At 40.9% G+C, this 9,346-nt stretch overlaps 1 protein-coding gene and 1 long non-coding RNA gene across 3 annotated transcripts; one reads left to right on the top strand and one right to left on the bottom strand.

Moving 5' to 3' along the window:
• The first annotated feature begins 264 nt into the window (after positions 1-264).
• Positions 265-8,124, top strand: LOC124273512 (caspase-8-like). The gene is made up of 8 exons (XM_046708783.1): positions 265-561; positions 1,298-1,407; positions 1,867-2,010; positions 3,168-3,227; positions 3,837-3,914; positions 5,006-5,305; positions 6,764-6,965; positions 7,381-8,124. The coding sequence occupies exons 2-8, from the start codon at positions 1,305-1,307 to the stop codon at positions 7,517-7,519; spliced, it is 1,026 nt and encodes a 341-aa protein (XP_046564739.1). The 5' UTR covers positions 265-561; positions 1,298-1,304; the 3' UTR covers positions 7,520-8,124.
• Positions 7,966-9,014, bottom strand: LOC124273513. Of its 2 annotated transcripts, none has more exons than XR_006897668.1 (3): positions 8,544-9,012; positions 8,423-8,494; positions 7,966-8,032 (listed from the first exon to the last, which is right to left on the bottom strand). It is a non-coding gene; the product is annotated as an uncharacterized LOC124273513 (long non-coding RNA). The 2 variants fall into 2 exon arrangements; XR_006897669.1 differs by lacking the exon at positions 7,966-8,032 and adding an exon at positions 8,060-8,143 and having other exon boundaries at positions 8,544-9,014.
• Between the last annotated feature and the right edge of the window lie 332 nt (positions 9,015-9,346).

A 9,346-nucleotide genomic window follows, 5' to 3' on the forward strand; every position in this document is an offset into this window, starting at 1 on the left:
GTTGCTTGAATATTGCTAAAAGCGACGTAGAACCATACTCACTCATTCTTTCAGGTGAATGATTGACGTGCCTATGTGTGTGTGGTTGTGACAGTTGCCCCCTATGGTGCAGATTGGCCTTATAATAAATGCTTTCTTACAGCCTTCAAATATAACATTACTCTAAGATAAACATAGAATTAGAGTCAGGTTTCTGTTATCGTATTTAATCTTGAATGTGTTGTAGCTTTATATAGAACTAAATTCAATACTGCGACGTAAACAATGCTACAAAACGGTGAGATGACGGATGGTTGGAGCCTCTTGTGAAACGCACCACGGTTGAGACAAATAGGCCTGAAGGACGCTATTGTCACGACAGTATGTAACCTCTGAATGTTAAGGGGTCACTGAATTACAACCTCAGGGGCGATATCAAAGCGTGTATACTAGAACACGAGACACATACCACGTGACTTAGATCGGTGAACATGTAGGTCACTTCCCGAGGAACGCATGTTTCCAGAAATAGGAAATCATTTACTCAGAACCAGGACTGGACACAACAGAGGACGGTACCAGGTATGTGTCCGCCATATTCATATCATTGAAAATATGATTGAAGATATAACATCAACTTAATCAGTTGACAATATAATCAGCAGTCGTAACTGATGTAAGTGACCGTTCATAATTTATGGCTGGTTGTGTGTGTGTGTGTGTGTGTGTGTGTGTGTGTGTGTGTGTGTGATGTTTTGAAGTGGAAGCATGTCCACTGTGAATGACACCACCACCCCCTAAATTGTATGTACAAAGTAAGCGTCTTCCCCGCCAACCCCAGTGCCATGTACAAAATTGCTGACGTCCCCCCAGTACATGTGAACAAAATATGAGTGACCCCCTTAAAATAATCATCACCCCATCACCCCTACCCCCACCCCAACGATCCATTAATCATAATCGGTCGTAAAGTTTACCGTAGTATATATTTGAGACCTAGTTATGGGCACATGTTTGAACAACCCTTCATGTCTGTAGACACAACACTGATCGATTATGCTCGAGGCGCACAACACACAGACAGGCTTTACGAGCAGATCATGTTTCCGGAACATATAGACAACTTGTGTCATGAGTGTTATAATAGAGGTCGTCACACAGCCCCGTTATAAGGCGAGCTCAAAACAGAGCTGACCGGAAGCACAAGATTTGACGTAGAGTACAGGTCGTCATGACCTAGGCCAGTATTAATTAATGGAATATTGTTGACAATGTGTTTAAGCATGTTGTAAACCAAGATTCCATCTACTTATTGCAGTATCACCATGGCAGGTCTGAAGATAGAGATTGAAGCTGGAGACGGAGGAAAATGTGATAATTTAGTGATGGCCGGCGTGGTCACTGGAGGAGTCGACAATGAATGTAAAGGTATTACCTGTTTGTCTTGTGATCATTGTGTATTATTATCATAATAGTCTCATTTGTTATAAAAGTTATTATTAAAACAGTGGGCTGAGGCGTCGCAATGTGTATTGTAGAGTTGCCTCCCAGTCTGTGTTAAAAGATCTGCTGATTGTGGTTTGAAAGCCTTAATTCAAATTGTGACCCATATTATTTCTTATGTTTATATAAGTTTTCGAAAATGGATAGCATAAGTAAGCGAGACCGTCTTGACGTGCGTACGCTTTCACCATAATGGCATTAGGTAACCAACTGACCTTTAATTGTCTAAGGCAAACATTTCGTCATCTGTGAGGACTTGTCGTGGGACAAATAGCATCTGCTATCTTGGAGTCTCAATAGACAGACGGACAGACAAATTTTCGAAACTGTATTGTCTATTTTGTTGGCGTCATATATTTTTTACTATTGTGATGTCACAATCAGGTATACCGAAGCCAGAAGGCATCAAATCAGATCTCTCAACAACTAACATAAAACTAAAGGGTCCTGGCAAAGATGCTCAACATAAAGATGTGAAGATAATGGGTGTTGTGGAAGGAGGGCTGGGATTAAAAGACATCTCGAAAGGTAAGGAATTATTTACGTCATAATCGTCCCGTAATATTTTCAATAATATACTACCCATCAAAAAGGGTTAGACTCGTTTAAAGCACTCGCTATATGTTATGTATATATATATGGTTACATCGAAGATGAATTTCTCCACAAACTTGGGCGAACCAACTGCAAACTTTATGTAGATGGATTGCGCGAGGATCATGCATCAAATTGGTGAAACGCATGTGCAAATATCCTGCATTTGAACAGCTGCGTTTTAGTGTAAAGTTTGGTTAAGAATTCGCCAATTTCCTCTGAGTTTCATCATTTATGGAACTCATGACAATAATCTTTTCAACGTTACTAATTTGTTGTACAATACATCAGTTCATGTGTAAACCGTACCTTTAAACAGTATGGAATATTTTGCAAAATCTAGTTTAGATAAGTTGACTGAAGTAAGTGGCTACATTTACACTAGTGAGTCTAAACGTTTGAGGAGTAGTATATTACCTGACAGCAAGGAAACTAAACTAAATTCCGATCGTTAACTAAATACCGTTCGATTATCGATAAATATCGGAGACGTAACTTTGAGAAAAAAATTCAAAAAAAGTCTAAAAGAAATATATGTTATACTCCAGTAGTGAGCGGTGATAAACTCCGCGTCCTGAGCATAATTTAGAAGCAGCCCATTAATAAAAACCTAACTTTGTGTATAGTGTTTAAGAAATACAGTTCGCTCTACCAACATATATGGGTAAATAAAAACTTCATTCTATCAGAAAGGTTTATGTACGATAATATTGACGACACTATTTTCATATAGATAATCATTCATATTTTTTACTATCGTGGATATTTCCGAGTATTGATCTTTTTTGCGAACTCCAGTTGTTTTGTCACCTTCATACGTGCAGTCATGAGGTTACCGAGTAAAACTTCGGGTTGTCCTCCGTCATTAAACAGACACGTCGTAATACAACTGAGATACTATTAAAAATACAACCTATATTGTTATTTGTCACTTAAACATTATGTCGGAAGTAACGTATTTCACGCTTCCTTTCTTGTGTTCTTTGTGTAACGGTTTGTTCTGTACAATCTTGGAACAGCATGATCAGTGACAAGCGTATATGCGTATTGTGATATCATTATCTGTGTATCATTATCCGCATTCCCTTCAGATGCTGACCGCAGTGGTCAAGGTCAAGAGGCTCCCTATAAAATGGACTCTGTACCGAGAGGTCAGTATGCACATGTTTACGTCCAATCAGAATTGTAGGACCCGTGAAGATCGGGGTTAATATTGATCTGCAATAACCCATGTTGGTCGTAAGAGGCGACTAACGGGATCGGTGGTTGAATCTTTCCATCGTATCCCACTTGCCGAGATTGATGCTCGTGATGTCGACCACTGGATTGTCTTGTCCAGACTCGATTATTTACAGACCGCCGTCACATAGCTTGAATATTGCTGATTGAGGCGTAAAACTAAACTCATTCACTCACTCAGATTTGTAGGACTGATGTGTGAGTGAGTGAGTATGGTTTTAAGCAGGTTTTAGAAATAGTCAAGTACTCCACAGCGGCGTGATTAACTATGAATAATTTTCCTATTATCTATTTGATGAATGGTTCATATTAAAAAGGATTATCTACGGTTTGATAAATATATAGTACATGTGAGGGAAGTTTAAAATGTTAAAATTAAAGTTACATATTGAAAAATAAAAACTCATGGCTTCAATGATCAAATTCTTCTGTTATCAAAAGTAGTAAAAGGGAAGAATGCATATTTCTCAATGTTGTGACAATGTCCTACCTCAATGCTGCTTCTACAATCATACTTGCAGGGTTGTGCTATATATTCTGCAACAAGACCTTTGAAGATAAACCCAAACAAACGAGAATAGGAACCGAGAAGGACAGAGGTATGCGATGATGCGATTGATTTAACTTCTCTACTCCAGCTGTCCTTAATTTTTCCAGTACCCGATCCACGCTCGTTTGTCTAACAAAGCAGTAAACTACTATTTACAAGCGTTCCACTTGAGAATTCGTTCAGCAAGCACTGAATGGGTACCCGGTAGGATGCTGTAATGTGACTGCTAACCTCACAAGGTTGTATACTGTCCAGGAGATTGAGAAGGATTAAAATCGAGTGACCACTACATAATAATGTCACAAATGGATTTGGCGCATTACATTTTTTATCAATTTTATCACCTGTGCTTTATAAGAGAGGGACCCGTGAAGAACCGGGTTAGAATTGGTCTTCAGTAACCCATGCTTGCCGTAAGAGGCGACTAACGGGATCTGGTGGTCAGGCTCGCTGACTTGGTTGACACATGCCTTCGTATCCCAGTTGCGAAGATCGATTGCCATGATGTCGATCACTGAATTGTCAGGTCCAGACTCGATTATTAACAGACCGGCGCCATATAGCTGGAATATTGCTGAGTGCGGCGTAAAACAAACACACAAACAAACATAAGTGAGTGAAATATGTACTTGATAAGTCACGTCGAAGTACTGAACATTTACATCACTCTAACTTCCTTGTTGTATGTCAAATTGTTTATGATTGCAAAATTACAAAATCACTTGTGCACCGAAACTGTACCAACATCCTCAATGTTTTATAACTCCATGACATGACGGTATCTGTATTTGACTCATTTGATTCATTATATGCCACCACAGTAAAATGAAAGTTGATACAGCCATAATACAAAATGTATTTCTATGGCGCCTGGTATCCAACTGGTATCCAGCTGTTCAATGGATGGCGCATTACAAAGTCTACCCCGGATATACCAAGCTGCTTGTTAAGCGCTGGAAGGTTATAGTCACACGACCTATCCCGCCGGGTACCCATTTCTACTGGGTGAACAGAGGCAATATATAATATATAATTACAGAGATAGTACATTTGATAATTGAGCATTGAAGGTTCATGATACCAGGGGATCGGTGAGAAATAATATTTATCTGTAATTTCAATCTGTCTTATTTACCTTAGATGCGTTGACAGAGGTTTGGGGAAAGCTCCATTTTGACGTTAAATCGTTCGACGACTCCGAAGCTGATGTGATGGAAACGAGGATTAAGAAACTTGCCAAGATGGACCACAAGGCTTATGACTGTGTGGTAGTGATCTTCCTGACCCACGGGCGAGATGGGGCGGTGCAGGGGTCCGACAACGAGTGGCTGGACGTCAGTACCATCACATCTTACTTCGAGGCGTCAGAGTGTCCGTCACTGGCCAACAAACCAAAGCTGTTTTTCTTTCAGTCATGTAGAGGCAAAGAAATCCAAAAAGGTAAGTATAAACACGTATATATATCATGTGATTTGGGGATAAATAGAGAATACTACACTCGGTCTCATTACATACGAATTATACGAAACAAGTGTCCTTCCTTTGGTTTCTGATGCCATAGGAAGGTAACGAGTTTCGTATAATTCGTATGTAAAGAGACCAGTGTGGTATTTTATTTATTACCCACGTCTTACATTCACTAAATTGACAAAATAGCGTAGTTTTGTTACTTTTATGGTTTCAAACCGAAATGGTTTCATAAAGAGGTTGCATGACGTCACACTGTAATGACGTCACTGCCTTGGTAACCAACGTCACGATGCATGTCGGTTGTTATACAGCCTCCTACAGTAAACTACTCCGTAGCACCCCGTCTCTTGGTTTGCAATTGCTTCATTCGGTTAACATCACTGGTGGTAACATTGCGTTTATATTTTTCGACGGATATAATGTCTCAGTTCGACTCACAATTAAACAGCGACACGGCAAACGTTCACAATGTTTACATTCCCACAATGCATTTAAGTTGTAGAATGAATGAATTCACGTGTTTGTTATGAATGAAAAAACAGTTACGTCAGAATGTGACCTAATTGAGAGGTCATCGGTTATCCAATCAAATCGTTAGAATCTCAGGTCAAGTCGTTACGACACAGGTTAACGCGATACGATACTCGTGTGACGTACGAGATTAGTATGCAACTACCCATACGTTGACCACGTGGGTAATAAAAGCCACTCCCAAACGTTACATAAAGAGGTCACCGAAAGTCACTGCATGTTGATACCCCCATGAAGATCCGAGTTAGAATTGGTCTTCAGCAGCCCATGCTTGCTATTGCATCCTTTCGACTTTGCTATTACATCCTGTCTACTTTGCTATTGCATCCTTTCTAATTTGCTATTGTATCCGTTCTACTTTGCTATTGTATCCCTTCTCCTCTGGTATTGTATTTTACTTTGCTATTGTATCCGTTCTACTTTGCTGTTGTATACTATTTACCTATTGTAGCTGTTCTACTTTACCATACTTTGATATTGTATCCGTTCTACTTTGCTATTGTATCCGTTCTCCTTTGCTATTGTATCCGTTCTATCTTGCTATTGTAGCTGTTCTACTTTGCTATTGTATCCGTTCTCCTTTGCTATTGTATCCGTTCTACCTTACTATTGTAGCTGTTCCACTTTGCTTTTGTAGCTGTTCTACTTTGCTATTGTAGCTGTTCTACTTTGCTATTGTAGCTGTTCCACTTTGCTATTGTAGCTGTTCCACTTTGCTATTGTAGCTGTTCCACTTTGCTATTGTAGCTGTTCTACTTTGCTATTGTAGCTGTTCTACTTTGCTATTGTAGCTGTTCCACTTTGCTATTGTAGCTGTTCCACTTTGCTATTGTAGCTGTTCTACTTTGCTATTGTAGCTGTTCCACTTTGCTATTGTATTCTACCTTGCTATTGTAGCTGTTCCGGTTCAAGGTGATGATGGCGGCAGTGATGCTGTTGCTAAAGAAACAGTAGTTCAGGCTGTCAAGATGGTTGCTCCAGAGGGAGATTTCTTCTTTGGATTTGCCACAGTGGCAGGGATGCAGGCTCTGAGAAACCCGGAGAGTGGTAGCTGGTTCATTCAGGCGCTTGTCCAAGCTCTGGAAGCATGTACAAAGAGGTAATACGAAGGTCTGGTTAAGCCGAACCTACTTAGGTGATGGAGTAGACAAGTGGTTAACGCGTTCGCTTGTCAACCCTAAGACCCGATACTTGCTGGTATCCATCAACATGATGTTGCTGGAATTTGTCTACAAACGACGTAAAAACCTAGTCACGAACCAAATGCACTATACTCTCTATGTTAGTTTAATGGCGGTGGTGTAAACTACTGGTTAAAGCGTTCGCTCGTTACGCCGAAGGCCCGGGTTCGTTTCCTCACAATGGTACAATGTTTGAAGCCCATTTCTTATGTCACCCGCCGTGGTATTGTTGGAACATTGTTAAAGTGGAGTAAAACTAAACTCGCTAATTCACCATGTTAGCTAAGAACTTTGTGACTGTGGTATACATATTTTTTTTCCTGTTTTTTTCAGGGATGACCTGGACAGCATTTTGACAACCGTGCGTAGTAAAGTGAACAATCATCAATGTGAAACATCGGATGGGAAGTTTCTCAAACAAACGGCTGAAGTGCGGACGACGTTGCTGAAGAAACTTTTTTTTACTTATTGAGCAAGACAAAGTTTGTCGGAATAGTTGTTTCAAATCACATAAAGGCGCCCATTTGAGATTAGGCCTAAACACTTTCATGATCATCTGTCTCGAAATGTAAATTGGGGAATTTGCTCAGCTTGTCGGTTCAGTTTCCTATTGATGTAGCAGTACAGACACACCTACACCTATAAATGCTTATTAGGTTTAGAGGGGAATTGAGATGGTCGACTGAAGGCTGTGCTGCGTTCCTTGTGAGCATAGAAAGCATGTTCATGGGTTCGAATCCCGGTTCGAATGGACTGGGTTAGACGAACCCAGTAAACGTCTACGTTGTAGGACTTTCCTCCTACACAAAGCTGACAGGCCGTGATTCACATGGAATACCGTACAACACGGCGTTAAACCCGACTCACTCACTCACCAATCTATCCACCCACCAACCCGCCCACCCACTCACTCCCTGGGATACTATTGGAATACCGTTCAAAACGCCGTTTAACCCACTCACCCACTCACTCACTCACTCACTCACTTTTACTCCCTCCCTGGGAATACTTTTGGAATACCGTTCAAAACGACATTAAACCCAACTCACTCACTCGCTCACCAACCCACCCGCTCACTCACTAACCCACTCACTCACTAACGCAGTCACTCACTTACCCACTCACTCACTCACTTCCTGGGAATACAATTTGAATACCGTTCAAAACGAAGTTAAAACCAACTCACTCACTCGCTCACCAACCAACCCGCTCAACCACTAACCCACTCACTCACTAACCCAGTCACTCACGTACCCACTCACTCACTCACTTCCTGGGAATACAATTTGAATACCGTTCAAAACGAAGTTCAAACCAACTCGCTCACTCGCTCACCCACCCACTGACCCACTCACTAACCCACTCACTCACTAACCCACTCACTAACTCTCTCCCTGGGGATACAATTGGAATGCCGTTCAAAACGACGATAAACCCAAATCACTCACTCACGCCCTTGGGATGTAAATAGAATACCGTTTAAAACGACGTTAAACCTCACTCACTCATACACCCACTCACTCATTCACTCATTCATCCTTTTGGATACAACTGGAATACCGTTCAATACGGCGTTAAACCCGCTACCGATGTTTTGTAGTTTTTTATATACTTTTATATGTATAAGGAGGCCCAGGTCAATATATATGTTTCAAGGTACTCCTTTTTCAGAGAAAATTTAATGTTGAATAAATTCTGATATAACTGAAACAGTTCTTTGTTGATCAACTTGAGCAGGTAGAGTGTATCGAGCCTTACTTTGTATTCTCAAGTATCGAAATTAACGTGACAACTGTAGTATCAGCCGTTGATCACTGGGTTGTCTCGTCCAGAATCGATTACTTACAGCCCAGCCATATAGCTTGAATATTGCGTAAAACTAAACTCCCTCGCTGATTATATTATTATGTGAATCTATATGTACTTTTCTTATGTACCGCTGTTTCGGGGTTCGGAGAATATACAAATTGATTGTAAACTGACTGAGGGTGGTTGTTGACGAGGACGCATACGCCGTCCAAGGATATCCCCAAAAGGTTCGATGAGTGACAAGTGGGACTAAGTGTTGACCACTGGAAGGTGGGACAATGGGGTAGCCTAGTGGTTAAAGCGTCATGCCGAAGATCTGGGTTCGATTTCCCACAAAGATACAATGCGTGCAGATGCCCATTTCTCTTAGAAACTATCAGGAGTCAAGCTGCCAAACACGGTCACCCATCCAAGGGCTCTCCATGCCCACTGCAGCTTAACTTCAACTGATATGTGACCTGAGCTCTATGCACAGGACCAATATTCTGTG

The sequence above is a fragment of the Haliotis rubra genome, unplaced genomic scaffold (genome assembly GCF_003918875.1).
Source record: "Haliotis rubra isolate DU_JTF1 unplaced genomic scaffold, ASM391887v1 Scf181, whole genome shotgun sequence".
NCBI lineage: Eukaryota > Metazoa > Mollusca > Gastropoda > Lepetellida > Haliotidae > Haliotis > Haliotis rubra.